This window comes from Anabrus simplex, chromosome 1 (assembly GCF_040414725.1).
Source record: "Anabrus simplex isolate iqAnaSimp1 chromosome 1, ASM4041472v1, whole genome shotgun sequence".
NCBI lineage: Eukaryota > Metazoa > Arthropoda > Insecta > Orthoptera > Tettigoniidae > Anabrus > Anabrus simplex.
This window is the reverse complement of record NC_090265.1, coordinates 132,307,913-132,329,941: the sequence shown is the minus strand read 5'-3', so window position 1 is coordinate 132,329,941 and position 22,029 is coordinate 132,307,913. Positions and strand designations below refer to the sequence as shown.

Genomic DNA, 22,029 nt, shown 5'->3' with positions numbered 1-22,029 from the left:
TGGGGCTGTACTTATCTTAAATAAGGCCATGGCCGCCTCCTTCCCACTCCTAGGCCTTTCCTATCCCATCGTCGCCATAAGATCTATCTGTGATGGTGCGACGTAAAGCAAATTCTAAAAAAAAAAAAAAGAATACTCAAGTGAAACTTTGAAGAGCGCTACTGTGTTTCCCAAAACTTATTTGTGTGAAATTTCACTTTCCTACCTCACGTATTTGAAATAAAAGTTAAGAAATAAGCTTAAAGTTGAGAGTGACTGAAGACTGAAATTATCAGACATTAAACAGAACACTGCAGACTTAATTGTTGCAGATTCTTTGCTCACATACTGGATGTAAAGCCTATATTATAATTTTGCCTTTAATTTTAATATATGTGAATTCAAATATAAGAGATTTGACATTTACTGTTTATTTTATTTCAAAACTCAGAGGGGCGGTGAATGTTTCATTTCTTAGAGGGGTTCGTGGACTGGAAAAATTTGGAACCATTGATCTAAATAATCAGTTCTGTACGCGATCGTGGTGTGCACGAAAACCCGAGATATATCATGAATACCTCAACGACTCTCTTCGAAAGCAGTACCAGGCTTTTATGATGTACATCTCGAGGCTTTTTACTCCTCTTCAACGTACTGTCTTACTGTCGTCACTATTTTAAATCACCAGTGAATAGCAGCATTTATCTAGAGCACAAAAAATCAAGTTTCTTACCTGCTTTGACGAGTGCTTCTTCAAAGTGAACTGGTTCGTCATGGCCCTGGTAAATATTATCTGTAAATAAATAGAATTCTGATAAGAAAGAATGTTTAAACAATAATATACAACGATTCAATCAATCAATCAATCAATACTGATCTGCATTTAGGGCAGTCGCCCAGGTGGCAGATTCCCTATCTGTTGCTTTCCTAGCCTTTTCCGAAATGATTTCAAAGAAATTGGAAATTTATTGAACATCTCCCTTGGTAAGTTATTCCAATCCCTAACTCCCCTTCCTATAAATGAATATTTGCCCCAGTTTGTCCTCTTGAATTCCAACTTTATCTTCATATTGTGATCTTTCCTACTTTTATAGACGCCATTCAAACCTATTCGTCTACTAATGTCATTCCACGCCATCTCTCCACTGACAGCTCGGAACATACCACTTAGTCGAGCAGCTCTTCTTCTTTCTCTCAATTCTTCCCAACCCAAACATTGCAACATTTTTGTAACGCTACTCTTTTGTCGGAAATCACCCAGAACAAATCGAGCTGCTTTTCTTTGGATTTTTTCCAGTTCTTGAATCAGGTAATTCTGGTGAGGGTCCCATACACTGGAACCATACTCTAGTTGGGGTCTTACCAGAGACTTATATGCACTCTCCTTTACATCCTTACTACAACCCCTAAACACCCTCATAACCATGTACAGAGATCTGTACCCTTTATTTACAATCCCATTTATGTGATTACCCCAGTGAAGATCTTTCCTTATATTAACACCTAGATACTTACAATGATCCCCAAAAGGAACTTTCACCCCATCAACGCAGTAATTAAAACTGAGAGGACTTTTCCTATTTGTAAAACTCACAACCTGACTTTTAGCCCCGTTTATCAACATACCATTGCCTGCTGTCCATCTCACAATATTTTCGAGGTCACGTTGCAGTTGCTCACAATCTTGTAACTTATTTATCACTCTATAGAGAATAACATCATCCGCAAAAAGCCTTACCTCCGATTCCACTCCTTTACTCATATCATCTATATATATATAAAGTAACTTGTCCTGACTGACTGACTGACTGACTGACTGACTGACTGACTGACTGACTGATTCATCATCGCCGAGCCAAAACTACTGGACATAAAGAAATGAAATTTTGGGGATGTATTCATATTAAGATATAGGTGCTCGCTAAGAGAGGATTTTTGGATATTCCGTCGCTAAGGGGGTGAAAAGGGGGGTAAAATTTTAAAAATAGTGTATCTATATCTCAAAACTTTAAAAAGTTACAGATGTAAAAATTGGTATTTGGAATCTTCTTTCAAAATAAGGATACACGTACTTTTTTGTTTTCTGAAAACCCCAATAGGAGGGGTGAAAAAGGGTGAAAATGAGGAAAAATGGGTTGAATGCCTTCAATCAGGATACCGGTACTTATATCTCAGAAACTGAAGATATTACAGACCTGAAAATTGGTACTTTTGATCTCTTTTAAAAATAAAGAAACACGTATTTTTTGTTTTTGGAAAATCCAATTAATGGGAGGGTGAAAAGGGGGTGAATTTTTAAAATGAGTGAATCTATACCTCCAAACATTTAAAGTTTGCAGATGTAAAAACTGGTATTTAGAATCTTCCGTTTTTTTTTTTTTTTTGTTTTCGGAAAATCGCAATAGGAGGAGTGAAAAGGGGTGGAAAAAGGGTTGAATGCCTTTAATGAGGCTACTTATATCTCAGAAACTGAAGATATTACAGGCCTGAAAATCGGTGTTTGGGATCTCCTTTAAAAAGAAAGAAACGCGTATTTTTTTGTTTCTGGAAAATCCAATTAAGGGAGGGGTGAAAAGGGGGTAATATTTTAAAATGAGTGTATCTATATCTTAAAACTTTTAAAGGTTATAGATGTGAAAGTTGGTATTTAGAATCTCCTTTAAAAATAAAGAAACACGTATATTTTATTTTCGGAAAATCCTAATAGGAAGGGTGGAAAAGGTTGAAGAAGGGGTCGAATGCCTTTCATGAGTCTACTTATATTTCAGAATCTGTAGATATTACAGACCTGAAAATTGGTGTTTGGGATCTCCTTTAAAAAAGAAACACGTATTTTTTTGTTTATGGAAAATCCAATTAATGGGCGGGGGGGGGGGGTGAAATGGGGGTGATGTTTTAAAATTTGTGTATCTCTATCTCAAAACTTTTAAAGTTTATAGGTGTAAAAATTGGTATTTAGAATCTCCTTTAAAAATAAAGAAACAAGTATTCTTTTGTTTTCGGAAAATCCCAATAGGAAGGGTGTAAGAGGGTGAATAATGGGTTGAATGCCTTTAACGAGGCTACTTATATTTCAAAACCTGAAGATATTACAGACCTGAAAATTGGTATTTGGGATCTACTTTAAAAGTAAAGAGACACGTATTTTTCGTTTTTGGAATATCCAAATATTGGGGGGTGAAAAGGGGGGTGAAGTTTTTAAAATGAGTGTGTCTACATCTTAAAACTTTAAAATTTACAGATGTAAAAATTGGTAGCTAGAATCTCCTCTAAAAATAAAGGAACACGTATTATTTTGTTTCCTGTAAATCCCAATAGAAGGGGTGTAAAAGGGTGAAAAATGGGTTGAATGCCTTTAATGAGGATACATATATGTCAGAAACGAAAGATATTACAGAACTGAAAATTTGTATATGGTATCTCCTTTAAAAATAAAGAAACACGTATTTTTTAGTTTTTGGAAAATCCGAATAATGGCGGTTAAACAGGAGTGACAAATTGGGGTGAATTTTATGAAAGACTATATCTACAGAATATCTTGGAAACGTAAAATGTTACAGACGTAAAAAGTGGGTGTTTGGAATCTCCTGTAAATGTAAAGAAACATAGGTGATTTGTTTTTGGAAACTCCACTTAAGGGGAACTCAAAAGGGGTGAAATTTAAAAATGAGAATTTTTACAGTATACCGTATCTAAAAAACTTAACATGTTACAGAAGTGAAAAATGGTATTTTTTATCTCTATTAAACATAAAGAAACGTGTATTTTTAGTTTTCGGAAATATCACTTGGGAGGAAGGGGGGGGGGGGGTAAAAGTGACTGAAAATGGTGTTGAATTCTTTTAATTAGGCTACTGATATATCAAAGATGAAGATGTTACAGACGTGAATTTTGATATTTTCAATCTGTTTTAAAAGTAAAGAAATACGTATTCTCTTAAAATCCAATGAAGCGGGGGGGGGGGGGGTGAAAGTATTGAAAAATTAATTGGCTTTATTGTATGAGAATACATACATGTAATAAAAACTAAAGTGGTTACAGACGTGAAAATTCGTATTTGGATCTCCTTTAAAAACAAAGAAAAACGCGTTTTGGGCGGGAAACCATCTTGGAGGGTGGGGGTGTAAATGAGTTGAATTCCTTTCATGAGGACACATAAATCAAAAACTGAAGAAGTTAGAGTCATGACAATGGGTATTTAGAAGATCCTTTACTATTAAAGAAAAAAGTATTTTTTGCGGGAAAGTTCACTGAGGGGGGGGGGGGGAGTAGTGTGAAATGAAGTGAAAAAAGTAAATTACTTTTATGGGGATACTTATATATCAAAACTGAAGGTAATAGACGTGAACATTGATGTTTGGAATCTCCCTTAAACATAAAGAAACAAGCCTTCTTTTAATTTGGGGGGGGGGGGGGGGTATCGGTAAATAAACTTAACGGCGGTGGGGTGTAGAAGGAGGTGAGATCAATTGATTTTACTGTTATTAATGTTCCTCCGTTGCTCAGGCGGCACCGTGCCGGCCTCTCACTGCTGGGTTCCGTGGTTCAAATCCCGGTCACTCCATGTGACATTCGTGCTTTACAAAACGGAGGCGGGACAGGTTTTTCTCCGGATACTCCGGTTTTCCCTGTCATCAGCCATTCCAGCAACATATAATAATAATAATAATAATAATAATAATGTTCCGGATCGTCGTCAAATGTGCAGACCGCGCTGGTAACGGCTCCTGGACGGGTAATGACTAAGAATGCAGTCCGGCCGCGGGTTCAGTGCCGCCAAGGCACCCAATATGACACCACTCCGGATCTCCTGAAGGATTTTCTCCATATTAAAAATGATTAAAGGAAAAGATGGCAAAGATTTACGGACCCAACTGACCAGGAGGAATACCTGAGCCTAGCCCGGGAAGTACGAAATCGATTGCTGGAAAGGAAGATTAAAAAATGGGAGGAAACGTGCTGTAAAATAATAGAAAACGAGTCAGATCGCGAATTTCGGCGGATTATGTATCTAAAACAATAAGCATTCAAATATAAATTTCAGTATAATACCGTAGCGAAGCACGGGTATCTTGCTAGTTTATATATATAAGAAAACATAAAGGTCCGATAACACTGCCCTGAGGAACTCCCCTCTCAACTATTACAGGGTCAGACAAATCTTCACCTACTCTAACTCTCTGAGATCTATTTTCTAGAAATACAGCAACCCATTCAGTCACTCTTTTGTCTAGTCCAATTGCACTCATTTTTGCCAGTAGTCTCCCATGATCCACCCTATCAAATGCTTTAGACATGTCAATCGCGATACAGTCCATTTGACCTCCAGAATCCAAGATATCTGCTATATCTTGCTGGAATCCTACAAGTTGAGCTTCAGTGGAATAACCTTTCCTAAAACCGAATTGCCTTCTATCGAACCAGTTATTAATTTCACAAACATGTCTAATATAATCAGAAAGAATGCCTTCCCAAAGCTTACATACAATGCATGTCAAACTTACTGGCCTGTAATTTTCAGCTTTATGTCTATCACTCTTTCCTTTATACACAGGGGCTACTATAGGAACTCTCCATTCATCTGGTATAGCTCCTTCGGCCAAACAATAATCAAATAAGTACTTCAGATATGGTACTATATCCCAACCCATTGTCTTTAGTATATCCCCAGAAATCTGATCAATTCCAGCCGCTTTTCTAGTTTTCAACTTTTGTATCTTATTGTAAATGTCATTGTTATCATACGTAAATTCTATTACTTCTTTGGCCTTAGTCTCTTCCTCTATCTCGACATTATCCTTGTAACCAACAATCTTTACATACTGCTGACTGAATACTTCTGCCTTTTGAAGATCCTCACATACACACTCCCCTTGTTCATTAATTATTCCTGGAATGTCCTTCTTGGAACCTGTTTCTGCCTTAAAATACCTGTACATACCCTTCCATTTTTCACTAAAATTTGTATGACTGCCAATTATGCTTGCCATCATGTTATCCTTAGCTGCCTTCTTTGCTAGATTCAATTTTCTAGTAAGTTCCTTCAATTTCTCCTTACTTCCACAGCCATTTCTAACTCTATTTCTTTCCAGTCTGCACCTCCTTCTTAGTCTCTTTATTTCTCTATTATAATAAGGTGGGTCTTTACCATTCCTTACCACCCTTAAAGGTACAAACCTGTTTTCGCATTCCTCAACAATTTCTTTATACCCATCCCAGAGTCTGTTTACATTTTTATTTACCGTTTTCCACCGATCATAGTTACTTTTTAGAAACTGCCTCATACCTGCTTTATCAGCCATATGGTACTGCCTAACAGTCCTACTTTTAAGACCTTCCTTTCTGTCACATTTATTTTTAACTACCACAAAAACAGCTTCATGATCACTAATACCATCTATTACTTCAGTTTCCCTATAGAGCTCATCTGGTTTTATCAGCACCACATCCAAAATATTTTTCCCTCTGGTTGGTTCCATCACTTTCTGAATCAGCTGTCCTTCCCATATTAACTTATTTGCCATTTGTTGGTCATGCTTCCTGTCGTTCGCATTTCCTTCCCAATTGACATCTGGCAAATTCAGATCTCCCGCTACAATCACATTTCTTTCCATGTCGTTTCCCACATAGCTGACTATCCTATCAAATAATTCCGAATCCGCATCAGTGCTACCCTTTCCCGATCTGTACACTCCAAATATATCAAGTTGCCTATTATCTTTAGAAATGAGCCTTACACCTAGAATTTCATGTGTCTCATCTTTAACTTTTTCGTAGCTTACAAATTCTTCTTTCACCAGAATGAAAACTCCCCCTCCCACCTTTCCTATCCTATCTCTACGATACACACTCCAGTGTCGTGAGAAAATTTCTGCATCCATTATATCATTTCTCAGCCATGATTCAACTCCTATTACAATATCTGGTAAATATATATCTATTAAATTACTTAATTCTATTCCTTTCTTTACAATACTTCTACAGTTCAACACTAACAATTTTATGTCATCCCTACTTGATTTCCAGTTCCCTGTTCCCTTATCACCGCTCCCTAGGCCATCCCGTTTCCCTGAATGTACCTCCCTATTACCCTTCCAAACAAATTTCCTAACTTATACGTACCACTGCGGTTTAAATGAAGGCCATCCGAGCGCAGATCCCTTTCTCCTACCCACCCATTAGGATCTAGAAATTTCACTCCCAGTTTCCCACATACCCACTCCATAGTCCCATTTAAATCCCCAATCACCCTCCAGTCAGTATCCCTCCTACACAGTATTCCACTAATAACAATCTCCGCTTTCTTAAACTTCACCCGTGCTGCATTTACCAGATCCCACACATCTCCAACTATGTTGGTACTTATATCAGCTTGCCTTACGTTGTTGGTACCAACGTGAAACACTACCACCTTCTCCTTCCCCTCCTCCCTCTCTTCTACTTTCCTCAACATCTGCCTCAACCTAATTCCTGGATAACATTCTACCCTGGTTCCCTTTCCTCCACACACTTTCCCCACGTGTCTAACGATGGAATCCCCCATGACCAGAGCCTCAACCCTACCCACCTCATTTGATCCCCTCCCCTCCTGGTCAGCCCTATCTTTCCTGATAGCTGCAGAAGCTACTTCCTCCTCCCTTTTCTCCTTCCCATGACCCTGTTCCACCTGTCTTTTCCTATCCTCTACTCTACATTTCCCTTTCCTACCTTTTCCCTTCCTCCTACTTCCACGCATCTCAGCAACAGTTCCCTGTCCCTCATCTTCCCTCTGTTGTTCTACCTGGAGTGACTCGTACCGATTTCTCACAGACACCTGTCCTGAATTCTGATCCTGAATAGAGCCCTTGGCCTGCAATCTCCTTCCCCTTAGAACATTAGACCACCTGTCTTCTACAACTCCTCCCTTTCCTTCCCCTCCCTCTTGTACACCTACTGTAACCTGTACATTGTTTGAGGGAGTCCTATCTTCCTTCCCGTCTTCTGTGAGAATCCTAATTATCTCCCTCAAACTTTCCAACTCTTCCCTCATACCCCTCAATGCCTCACCACACCCACAATAAGTATACTCGCGCTCCTTAGCCATTCTTTACGGGGGGAAAATTTTAAATTAAAAAAAATAAAATAACTTATTTGCAAAAAAAAAATGAACGGAGGGTTATATTGTCTGGGATAGTACACAACAATAAGGTAATTAATATACGACTACACTACAATACTACTTAGTCGTGCTCTATTATTATTTTTTTTAATTTTTTTATCCTACAACCCCTAACAGGATAAAAGCTGCTGTTAATTACTGAATATCGAAAGTAATACACAAGAACTACACAATTCCAAACTGCAATTAAGCCTATCCTAATTTCAACAATATTTTAGTAAGAGTTTCTACGGATACCTCTACCACACCAGTACTACACAAATATTTTACAATAATAAAATAAGCACACTAAATTCTAATAGGATATTACTCGTATACTACTGTACAGTACACTACAGTAATTTTTAAACTACTTTCAGATGTATCCTAATTACGATACCGGTACCGTACAGTATGTCACTACTAAGCACAACAGAAATGACATTTGCAAGAACTACTGTACTCAAAGATTACCAACGAAGCTAAATGCTTAGACAAATTATTATTAGTATTACGGTCTAATAGATATACACGAAAGATAACACACGAATATAGCACGCAAGATACGGCACTATCTAAATGTACTGTATCTATACTACAATGTATCTACACTACACTACACTGCGTTTGGTTAAATGCTTAAGTATCAAAAGGATTGCCGTACACGAAGAAAAACACGAATATAACTGGCAAGATACTATCTAATATATTATACCTTATCTTCACTACAATTCTACTGAAATGTGGTTATGTGATTATTACAGCTGGTGGATTACTATTATTTTCCCTACTCCACGGGACGGAGAAAAAAAAAAGTGTCCTTAATTAGGCCTACTGAAAAATACGAGGTTGTCTACAATAATTTCTCAAATATTTCTATCAAAACTACTACTACTACTACTCCAGGGACTTGAACTGCAATTACTGGGATATATGAACTTTATTATTATTAGCTAACCGCTCATAAATACTGAAAGATCGAGGGAGCGAAATATAAATTACGGATACTGACTACCTACTCAGAAGTACAAATGAATGGAATACAAGGTCAGCTGATTTTTATTTATATTTACTTGACTACACTACACCCTTTGTTCACGACTGTAGCCAACAATGCAATATTTGAATATGAGGAGCGACAATAATCAATAACAATACGACTGTTAACTATTACCGTGTAATCTCTTTAACTTCTTTTTAAATGGAAGTTTACAGGCGTATCGTGTTTTTTAATGTAGTAAATTATTACCTTCGCGATAGTTTGAACGTATATCTATACGAAATACCGGAGAAGTTGCTGCAGAAGTTACGGTACTATTCCTTATGATAACCTGCCTTTGTAAGTACAACCAACGAATCTACAGATATTTACAAATATTTTTAAAGTTAATATTGTTACCTAAAGTATTACCTAAACCTAAATTCGAAACAAGGTGCACCTAGCTAGCCTGATCAGAAAGAATTAATACTTAATACTTAAAACAACGATTTCGTAGTGCATAGAATACATTGAGCCGTGAGTTATCAAGCGCTTTCCAGTGAATCTTCATATCGAAACATGAAGTGCTTTTTCGAGTAAAGCGGTAGAATAAAGGTTCAAATTTCTAGGATTTTCAATTGGTGCGCGTTAAGTTACCTTAGAATCGTTTTGAAGAAAATTTACGGGAAATGCTCATGTTTTTTTTAATTTCCTAGTGTACCCGCCAACCATTAAGATAAGCAGCATTCTACCAAATTACGACAAAATTTACAGTTATTGTTCCACATTTCTGTAATACAGTTGACATTACTAATCTTTTACTGTGATCTGTATTTAGAGCTGCCATCCAGGCGGCAGATTCTCTTATTTACCTAATAATTTCTTAAGTGATTTCAAATATGTTGGAAATATATGAAACTACTCCCTTAATCAATTATTCGATACTCTCATTTCTCTTCCTGTAAATGAATATTTGTCTCAATTAGACCTCTCGAATTCCAAATTTATCTTCATATTTTGATCTTTCATACTAATAAAAACTCCATTTAAATTTAATCTACTCATATCATTCCAAGCGATCTTTCCACAGACAGCTCGAAACATTCAGCTTAGTCGCGGTGGGCAAAATTGAATAAATAAATAAATAAATAAATAAATAAATAAATAAATAAATAAATAAATAAATAAATAAATAAATAAATAAAATTGTCATGTAATTAACAAAATACGGGGCATTTTGGCGTACCGACCTTTTCGGAAAAAGAGGGACAGAGTTTCGAAAACAGAGACAATCCCGTATTTTACGGGACGTATACGAATCCTTCTTTCATGGAATTGCGTTTTACCTCTGTGAATCAGTCACGATTATGACAGGGGTGCTGATCCCGCGGGTGCTACGGTGCTTGGAGCAACCCCAGTGCTCAGCATCGGCCACAAACAGAGAGAAGAAAGGTAAAATGGGATAGTAACAGAAAACAGAAAGAAAGAGACAGAAACAAAGAGGAAATCTTAATTGTTTGTGAGCAATACAAGGTACTGCATTACCGGTGCATTACCTACGGTAGTGCTGAGGAGCCCACTAACGAATTCTTGTTCACTTTATTTTCAATCACAAGTGAGGTACCGTATAGGGATATTTTATTTTTTAATTAGTGCTGATTCATCCAAAACTTCATCACGGTTAATTGATTCCAAAGGTAGTTAAGTTGCTGAAGATCGCTTTAACTATTTCTCTTTTTACATGTATATCAGAAGATTAGAAACTTACCTGCGGAGTACCATGGCGCAAGGAAAATTAATCATGCATGTCCATAATCAAGAAATAAAAAACAAATTATACCTCGAAACTCTGGCGAACATTTCATCAAACGATCGACTGTTTGTAGGAGCACTCACTTTATGAACGATAATTACAAGTTCCGCAAGGATTTTAAATTTTGTACTAAAGGCTTAATATGTTCTGTTGCTCTTTTATTATTATACTAACAATAAACGCCAAATTTGAGGCAATTTACTTTTTTAAACTCAGTTTGGTATCATTCTACAAGAAACCTACACCATTATGTTTGTTTAAACATAAGATTTTAGAAACACAATTTATATTCTTTAGCTCCCATCCTTTTAATTCACATATATTTAACATGTAATAGTACATTTTGCAACAAGCCTATAATGGCAATGGTAATTATAAAACCCGCTTCGCTCGTTTTATAAACTTATTCGTATCTTGATTACTATTATAGGTGAGTTGCATACGACTGTTTTTGCTCGACGATAATTACAACTATTTTTTTTAATATATTTATACATTTCTGTCGAGATGTGGCTTGACAGTTGAGTTTACTGAACAAAGCGCAGAGCGCATGCGCTGGGTTATTGATTTTCCGTGAGTGGATCAGAGACCTTGACAATGTCATTTGTTTTCAAAGCTTTGATAGAAGGTTATCATAACCTAGCTTTATTTCAAACACAAATTGTTTATTGTACATTTGGTGAAGTGAATTTGCGGCAATGTGCCGTGTGGCTGTGGAGCATTGGAAGTAGAAGGTGCATTGGTGTTAATATGTGTGTCCGATATGTTTGATTTTGGAAACAAGTGCGAAACTAGTGCGTTGAAGACCGGCACGAAGACCATGCTTTGTGTCTGGTGGGACCGGAGCGGTATTGTATATTAGGAACACTTGAAGCCCGGCGAAACTGGTAAAGCAGAACGATATCGCCAACAAATTATTAATTTAAATCACGCATTGATCGAAAGACGACCGGAATGGGCCAGAAGACATGGCAAAGTGATTTTGTTAGACGACAATGCGCCGTCTCACACAGCAAAACCAGTGAAAGACATCTTGAAATCGCTTGGATGGGACATGCTTCCGCACCCGCCGTACTTTCCCGACCTGGCCCCATCTACAGCATCACCTCTTCGCATCAATGGGGCACGCGCTCGCAGAGCAGCACTTCAGCAATTTCGAGAAATTTGGAAAATGGCTCGGCGAATGGTTTGCCGCAAAAGACAAGCAGTTTTTCTGGCATGGTATTCATAACTTACCTGAAAGATGGGCGAAGTGTGTAGAAGCCGATGGCTAATATTTTGATTAAACAAATAATGAATTTCTCTTGAAAATTACTTTTCTTTATCACTAAAACTGACAAAAACTTATGAATACACCTGGTACATGCATCAACCCGCCATCGCTGATGCGGCGAAACAACTTTGATTTAAGGTTAGTTTGTCGAACTAAAACTTATTTGTATTCTGACAAATACGTTGTCTAATAAATGGCTTTAGAAGTTCTTAGACAGGCACGTGCCCAGCCTCAGACAAAGGGTTGATATGATCTTGCTTGTAAAGAAAGCATGCTGTAGATTAGTACGACACGCTACAGCTGCAAACAAATTACGATGCTGAGATATAACTGGGAAGTGCTGTGGTTTAGGTTAATTCCCGCCAGGTCACTGGGTCAATTGTGCGGTCAGTTCAAATCTACTCGTCGACTTCGGAACACTTCACGATGATTAATTTCGAACTTACGAGCGTGGAGTAGCGACCACAAGGCACCTATCATAGCTTAACACAGTTTCCACTTGTACCAGGCCCCCTTCATTCATCCTTCCTGTTCGTACGAGCATTACTTTTTACGCATTAATTTATGTTCGATTTTGCGAAATAGGGCTGACCCCATCGCTCTTATTTCACTTTAATCCTTATTTACGTGAAAGATAGATACATAAAGGGAAGCAATAATGATAATCATTCGTTATTCCTTAAGTAATCTTGATTAGATCCTTTCACTCTACATGGCCATAGCTTTCACCATATATGGCCACACCACTGAGGGATGTTATAGAATATTAATTCGAAGAGATACTTCTGTCGAAATGAGAAATCCTCATTCAGTCTTCTGTTTTCCTTCACAAGCATGATATTGGAATACAATTTCAAGATCGTTATTTTCCATGAATTTCGCTGCATTTACGCACTTATTATTGTTTATTATTATTTACCGTATGGTGAATACAATATTATACACAATATGTACAACAACCATCTCGAGTTCATAACTGAAGTTCCATATCAAAACTGAGAGCCAGAAAAGGGCTTCGCTTGAGACACGGTGTAAGTCCTCTATAGAGCCTCTATAAGCATGCAAAGGACACTCGAATGCAATGTGATCCACTGTCTGCTCCTCTTCTCCGCAGTTACATTGTGGTAATGTCTTCCATCCCCTTTTGAAGAAAGTGGCTCCACATCTACCTTGGCCGGTCCTAATTCGATTGAGCGTCCTCCGCTGCCGCGTGGGAAGGAAAAATCCATCTGTTCACTTGCAGGGGATCTTAATGACCTGATGATGTGGTGACGAGGATTGCTGTTGCCATTGTTCTTTCCAGGAGTCCGATACATTAATGGATGTGTCCTGTAGATTAATTGCAGTACGCCAAGGAGGGTGTCTGGATTTCATTCGTTTAGCTGGAGAAGCTGCTATGTCAGAATGAATAGGGAGATGAGGATTGTTTTCTATTTTCTTCCATAAGTTGAGCAGTGAATGTGATCGTCTTAGGGATGGAGGTGGTATATGGCTTAGGGTGGGAAGCCAGTGCGTGTTAGTTGGTCGGATGCACCCTGTAATGATGCGCATTACTTGGTTCAGCTGCGTGTCTACTAGTCCAGTGTGAGCACTATTAAGTCAGGTTCAAAAGCAATATTCAGCGACGGAATAAGAAAATGTAAAATCAGTGGATCTCAGGATTCGAGCTTTATCACCCCAGGATGTACCCGCCAGATTTTGAAGGATGTTATTCCTGGTCTTGATTTTGGCTGACACATTACAGAGGTGATTCTCGTAGGTCAAGGACCTCTCCAGGGTGACTCCCAGGTATTTTGGGTTGCTACAGTACTGTAGATTCTCTCCTCTGAATGATGTGGTTGGTTTGTACCTAGCACTTCTATTCCGCAAGTGGAAGGTAGATACAAGAGTTTTCTGAGGGTTTGGTCTAAGGTTGTTCTGACGAAAGAAACTATCTAGAATCTCTAAGTCTGATGTAAGCATCGACTCAGACTCATCGAAACGTTGGTGTTGTGCGACCAATGCGATGTCATCTGCGTAGATGAATTTTCTGGATTTGGTTACTGGGAGGTCATTTGAGTACAGGCTGAATAGTAGAGAGGCCAATACAGAGCTCTGAGGGAGTCCACCATTTATCTTATGTACTTTACTGCTAGAGTCTTCAGAAAAAAATCTGAAAGTACCTATTACTCAGCATGTTACTGAGTCGAGATTTTCAGGCAAGGGATGATGCTGATAAATTTGAGAAGGAGCTTATCTTGTCACACGGTGTCATATGCAGCTGTCAGATCTAAGAAGACACCCGTGCTTACCATTTCGTTCTCAAAGCCATTTTCAATATGGGTAACTATTGCTAAAACCTGTTCGTCACATTCTCGTCCAGGTCTAAATCCAGCTTGATCGACTGGAATATGCTGATTTATTGTCGCAGAGATCCTGTCATGTATCAGTCTATCCAGAAACTTCATTGTAACACTGAGGAGTTCTATTGGCCGGTAACTCTTAACTTTTGTTGGATCCTTAGATGTTTTAATATGTAATGCACATTATGCGTACTTATTCCTTAAAAAATAATTAGATGTTTTAATACAGCTGTTATTTTTGTTTTCTTGAAGGTAGGTTACCTGTCTCTAGTATGTTTGTGAAGAAGTTAGTAAGCCATTTAGCAGCAGCTGGTCCAAGATTAAGAAGGAACTTTGAATATATACCATCAGGTTTTAGACCATTTTTAGTTTCTGGTGGTTGAAATGGGGCAGAGAATTCAGACGATCGTAGAGCCGAACAATTCTTTTCCTTCAAGAGGTGCTTTACAAGCATTCTACAATGTTTTTCAACTGAAACCTTTGAGGTTGAGATCATATGCTTGGCTATGTCATCTACACTGATGCTTGTTTATGGTCTAATTTTGCTGTTTGGTGTGTCCAATTTCTTGTTCAGGCTCCAAGCTTCAATGCTGGAGTGAGTGAAGTCTAGGGACTCTACAGTTTCTTACCAAATTCTCTTCCTGTTTCATCTAGGGATTGTAAAAGTCTAGAAGCTGTATCTGGTTCACCATTGGCCTCAAATTCTTTGAAGAGACTTTAACTCTCCTCGCTCCAGCCGGGGATGTATTGTTTACGATATTGTTTTGCTGCACTTTTAACTACACCAGTGAATCTGCTGCAGTTACTATGGATAGGTCTTATCCATCGCAGGTTGGAGTCAATATGTTTAGAAAATTCATCCCAATTGGCTTTTTCAAAATTCCATCTCTGTTTCGGGCAGGAGTGAACGATAGACACAAGCAATCCAGACTGGAGAATTGTTGGTCTGTGCTGACTGTGAGGAGATTTGTTGAGCAGTGTGCGTCGTATGTTGCTGAATAGGTGATGTGACTGCGTTACACAACAGAGGTCCGGGGTGTATTCTTTGTTCCACCGTGCAGAAGAGAAGAAAGCCTTATCCTTGACATCATAGATAAGTTTAAGGTTTTCAGTTTCCATCCAGTCAGTGATATTTTCTCCATTACTGTCGTTCTCCTTGTATCCCCATAGTGTGTGATGGCTGTTGAAGTACCCTGCAATTGAGGGGCTGAGAGTATAAGTGGTACAAGTGACATTTTACAATAAAATAGTCTAAGCGCACATTTGATAAGCTAAATTATGGTTCTCTTCAGAGTAAAAGAAGTACAATTGAGTTCCTGCATAGTTCTGCGCTTTGTGATGATAAAGTTTAACCTCTGACACTGGGCCTGGAATGCATTTTGAATACAACCAGTACAAGTGAAATTGTGAGCGAAAGACACGTTGCTGCTCTTCTGAATGAAGATTCAGGTAAATATTTTTCTTATAGTATAGCAGTGGCGCAATAGGTATGCTTTTGAGAGTACTATGGTAACATTTAATGCATGTTTAAATAGGCCATATGTGATACCATTCCTTGTTTGCGATGGCAGGTTTGTGTTCCTAGGACACAACTGACAATTTCAGATCCAAATGTATTTATCCATTAGCAATCTGCAGTGTGCATGCGTCTTATTTACATGTAATAAAATGTCACACCCGTGCAATTTGTTTAATTATTTACCTTAATTGCCTGGCGTGAAAATGAGAAACCACGGAAAACCAACTTTAGGACTGCTGATAGTGGGGTTCGATCCCACTATCTTCCGAACGCAAGCTGACAGCTACATGACCGAAACTGTGCATCCACTCGCTCAGTACCATGAAATTAACAGGCGCATTACATTTATACAGATCTGAAAAGACTTATAATTTTAATTTTTGTAATGTATTTTTTGGTGGTTTTTCGCCTGTACCCTCTTCAGTTCTCCATTAAAATTGACTACATTGGTTTTTAATTTAGAATGGCTGCACAACATGAATTCTTCTTCTTCCTCCCTCCAGAGTTGGTTTTTCCCACGGATTCAGCGAGGATCCCACTTCTACCGCCTCAAGGGCAGTGTCCTGGAACGTGAGACTTTGGGTCCAGGTGGCTTCACTAGCTATGCTGAACAGGGGCCTTGTGGGGGGGATGAGAAGATCGGAAGGGATAGACAACGAAGCGGCCATGGCCTTAAGTTAGGTACCATCCCAGAATATGGCTGGAGGAGAAGTGGGAAACCACGGAAAACCATTTCAAGGATGACTGAGGCGAGAATCGAACCCCCTTCTACTCAGCTGACCTCCCGGGACTGAGTGGAAACCTTTCCAACCCTCGTATCACGTTTCAAATTTCGTGGCAGAGCCGGGAAATCGAACCCGGGCCTCCGGGGGTGGCAGCTAATCACACTAACCACTACACCACAGAGGCAGACAACAAGAATTATGCAAAATTTAAAGTGAATCATCTGATTAATTCACGAAACATGAGTTCAAATAACAGCTTGATTCTGTGTTTATTCCTTGTTCAAGAGAGTAAATAATGAAACTCAAACAACAAACGTCATGGCCGAGTGGCGTAACTCAGACAGTAGATTGCTGTTTTTTTAGCCCAACTTGGCGGGTTCGATCCTGGCTCAGAGCGGTGGTATTTTTTAAGGCGCTCGAATACGTTAGCCTCGAGTCGGTAAATTTAGTAGCAAGTGAAAGAAATCCTGCGGAACAACATTCCGGCACATCGTCGTCTCCGAAAACCGTACGAAGTAGTTCGCTATCTGAAGGCACAAAGCCTTAGCTGCGCACAGAACGAGTTTCGTATGTGGGCGAGTCCATGTGCTGCAGCGTGAGTGAGAGGGGAGGAATGTTCACTTCGCTGGTTGCTACGAAAGTGTTCACATTGGCTTCTCGTAATCGTCACTGTATTGCGGTTATAATATACCTCAAGTGAGCAGTACATCAGTAGCTACCTCCTCCATTACCTTTATTTCCCTCCTTTCCCCTTCAAGCTCATTGCTCCACGCAGTTTTGTGCCGTCAGGTAGTAGGCCTAATTTCCCGCTTATAGAACAATGTTGTGCTCATATAAAATTATAAACTATTATTGTTATTATTATACACTGACTGAGCAAATGTCATGTGATAGCGGAGCACTGATGCGCAGGTGTGTTGTCTGCGCAGCACACGCCCCCTGTGCCAGCGGCAGTTGTATAGGGGACCTTGTGAGTAGTGGCTGTGCATGTGACAGGTGTAACATGGAACGTCGTCGTGAGCTAACATCGTTCGAACGGGGTATGGTGATCGGTGCCCGACGGATGGGAAGTGCGATTTCGGAAGTGGTGCGGGAATTCGGGTTCACACGATCAATCATGTCCAGGATGTATCGTGAATGGTTGAATGAGGGTGTCACCGTCCACAACAGACGAACGGCGGGCCGTCCAGCCACCCTCGATGATCGTGACCGGCGACATCTGAGACGGATTATCAATAGTGACAGACGGGCAACCGTGCAACAAATCACGGCTCAATTCAACACAGGACGTGCTAGACACGTCTCCCAGTGGGCAATCCATAGGAACTTGGGTTCTGTGGGTTTTGGGGGCCGGCGCCGCACACGGGTGCCACTGTTAACCCAACGTCATCGGGCACAACAACGCGCTGGACACTGGAACAATGGCGTAACGTGATATGGTCGGACGAATCACGATTTCAACTTCATGCCGATGGGAGGCACCGTGTATGGCGCAGACCACATGGAGCGATGGATCCCGCCTGCCTCGAAGGAGCGGTCCAGGGCGCTGGTGTCTCTGTTATGGTCTTGGGTGCATTTTCATGGTATGGAATGGGCCCCCTAGTTGTTTTGGAAGAGACTATGAATGGTACGTGGTATGTTGAGCTGCTCGGAGACCATCTCCACCCATTTTTGGCCTTCCTACGCCCAGACGGTTTTGCGGTGTTTCAAGATGATAACGCGCCACCACATCGCTCCCACGTCGACCGGAAATGGTTCCAGGAACATGCAGCGGAGGTTCAACGACTGCCATGGCCACCCAGGAGCCCCGATATGAACCCTATCGAGCATATCTGGGATGTCCTGGTACGCAGGCTCGTGCCATGGATCCTGCTCCCACGAACAGACCAGCATTGGTGGCCGCTCTGCAAACGATTTGGTGTCAGCTGCGTCCAGAGGACTACCAGGGACTTGTCGACTCACTTCCACGGCGTCTCACTGCAGTTCGCAGGGCCAGAGGAGGTCCCACGCGCTATTAGGTGACTATCCCATGACATTTGCTAAGTCAGTGGAAAATTGATGACTCAAATATGTTACAGTCAAGACCTTCCTATGCGCCACAGAAGCTAAGTCGTCCTACAAATATCTTCTTTCTATCAAAGGCTAAGGGTGCGGTTATAATGGAGCGGCGAGGAGAGCGAAGAGGTCGAGAACAACCAATACATTTTGTTGAGGAAGTCGATATGTTGACCACGTGACACTCCAATATTTGTGGGTCTTCTGGCTGGACAGCTGTCGTTTTGGTAGGCCAAGGCCCTTAATGAAATATATATGCCATGGGTTTAGTTTTCTTAATGAACCTCTTTTCGGGACAAAATATGGAACTGCGCTGTCTCCGAAGACCGATAGTAGTCAAAAGAATTAAAAACACCGACCTAGTTGGCGAAGGGGATCGAGGAGTGCAGCAGCTAGATTGCATTATTAAGATACAGGGTTCGAACCGTCGACAGCCCTGAAGTTTTGTGTGTGTGTTTTTTCCATGTTCACATCTTAGAGCTATGGTCGCTTCCTTCCCAGTCCTAGACCTACCCTATCCAATTGCCCCATGACACCTGCCTGAGTTGGTGTGATGTAAAAGAACAAAATAAATTAGACAGTAATATTATAACAATTTTCACTTGAGGTGTAAGTGGTAACAACACACCAACGGTAAATCACTACACTACAATTCTCAACTGCACTTAGGCGTATCCTAAGTGTAACTGGAGTTAAATACTTGGTACTTAGTCGAGTTATGATTTTTTCTACCTACGCGCTAACAGAATACCTCTAATCTATTACTTTCCTTTCCATATCGTTTCCCACATAGCTGATTATCTTATCAAATAATTCCGAATCAGCATCTGCGTAGCCTTTTCCAGATCTGCACACTCCAAAAACAACAAGTTGCATATTATCTTTAAAGATGAGCCTTACACCTAGAATTTAATGTCTGTCATCTCTAACTTTTTCGTAGCTTACAAATTCTTCTTTCACCAGCATGCATACTCCCTCTCCTGCCACTTCCATCCTCTTTCTACGATAGACACTCCATTTCCGTGAGAAAATGTCTGTATCCATTATATCATTTCTCAGCCATGATTCAGCTCCTATTACAATATCTGCTAAGTGGTGTTTTTAAAATGAGGAAAAATCACAAAATGAAGATAATGTTAGAATTCAAGAGGACAAATTGGGGAAAATGTACGTTTATAGGAAGAAGGTTTAGGGATTAGGATAATTTACCAAGGGAGATGTTAAATAAATTTCCAACAACACTACTACTATCCATAGGTATTTATCCATGGAAAATGTAATGCGCCTGTTAATTTCATAGTAAACAACAGGTAGAGAATCTGCCACCTGGGTGACTTCGCTCAATGCAGATCAGTGGTGATTGATTGATTGATTGATTGATTGATTGATTGATTGATTGATTGATTGATTGATTGATTGATTGATTGATTGATTGATTGATTGATTGATTGATTGATTGATTGATTGATTGATTGATTCATTCATTCATTCATTCATTCATTCATTCAGACCTTCATTATGGCAAAAGTCTTTCCCGTGAACAGTCGAGATTTTCTTCTGCGAAACGTAAAGAATTTCACCATGTTTTCTTGCCACGGTAGAAGCCCAAAAGATTATGATGAAAGTCCACAGCCTGTTTTCAGTCATTCGACCGGGTCAAGAATGGAATGAATTAAGTCCCCATCTAGCGGCGAGGATAAAAACTTGCCGGCTGCCGAAGCCTGTCACACTGCTCTGGGGCAATGATTAATGAATGACAGATGAAATGAAATGGTAGTGGAGAGTTTTGTTGGCATGAAAGATGACAGGGAAAACCGGAGTACCCGGAGAAAAACCTGTCCGACCTCCGCATTGTCCAGCACAAATCTCACACGTAGTGACCGGGATTTGAACCACGAAACCCAGTGGTGAGAGGCCCGTGCGCTGCCACCTGAGCCACGGAGGCTACACAAAAGCTTATGATCATGTCTACAGTTACGCGCCTTGAAAGAATCAATCTAAAATACAGTTTGACTTGCTCACGAGACTGAATGAACCCAACTTCAGATTCACAGATCAGTCTCGAGTTAACAACAGAGCGGGAGGTTGAACACGATACCTTCTAGACAGCAGAAAAGATCAAGAAGTAAGCCTGGTTGGAATAAGCTGTTCCGAACGGATATAGGGCTTACTAACTAAATTAGATCTAAAAATAAGTAGCAAATAAACTGGAGGAACTGACAGAATGAGCAGAATGAACAGATGTTTACAAGAAAATGCATACAGACGTTATTACGCGACGGCTGTTTGTGGCAATATACTGTACCTCATTTCGGTAACCATCTTGACACAAAGCACCGTAATATCCTAATCACATTCATTCTAAAGCAAACCTGACATAATACGCTTAAGCTAGAGCACTTCCATGTAAGCCTTGACAAATAGAAAACAAGGTGCAATAAATCCGCAAATTAAGAGTTCGTCTGAAGGAAACAAAACAAGACTGAGGAATATTTTACCCACTCAACGGGCACTGTACTGCATTGAGTTTCCCGCAGACAGAATTATTATTATTATTATTATTATTATTATTATTATTATTATTATTATTATTATTATTATTATTATTATTATTTCCACTTCACATTCCGGAAAGTACCAAAAGTCACAATGCTTTTTCTGAAAAAATTCTCGTTTGTTCGCGTCATCTGGCTGTAGACCCATTTCTTTAAGGTCTTTCTTGACGTTAACGTACCAGGGAATTTTTGTTTTTGGTTTTGAGTGAAAATTATTAAAAAAAAGCGTTTTGCCAATCGAAAGTCGTCCATTCGTCGTGATTGTAGAAGCGATCGCTGCATTTTGCGCATTGTGTCCGTGATCTTCTCTGTCTTAGAGTAGATTTTTTGTCTGGATTTTCTTATGTACATACCGTTTTGTAATTAGGGCCGAGTATGTTGTGGAGAATCTTACTCTCTTTTTGCTCCAACTTAGCGAGTACGCATTTCTGAGAGAGGATAATGCATTCTGACGCATAGAGAGATACCCGTTTGACGACACTGTTATAATGATGAATTTTGGTATTTATAGAAAAGTACTTTTGGTTTTATATGTTCCAGGTGGTTTGGAAAGCTACTTCCATTTTCCTTGTTCTGGCCGCTAGGGCCTCTGTATCTACTCTGTTTGACTGGATCCACTCACAAAGGCATTTAAACTTATACATGCAGTTTA

The 22,029-nt window shown here is 39.6% G+C and overlaps 1 protein-coding gene across 1 annotated transcript in view; it reads right to left on the bottom strand.

Moving 5' to 3' along the window:
- Positions 1 to 22,029, bottom strand: part of LOC136884825 (synaptic vesicle glycoprotein 2B) — a 134,385-nt gene that overhangs the window by 74,734 nt on the left and 37,622 nt on the right. The window contains exon 2 of the mRNA XM_067157116.2: positions 713 to 772. Within this exon, the coding sequence (XP_067013217.2) occupies positions 713 to 772 (60 nt within the window). The remainder of the gene's footprint in view (positions 1 to 712; positions 773 to 22,029) is intronic.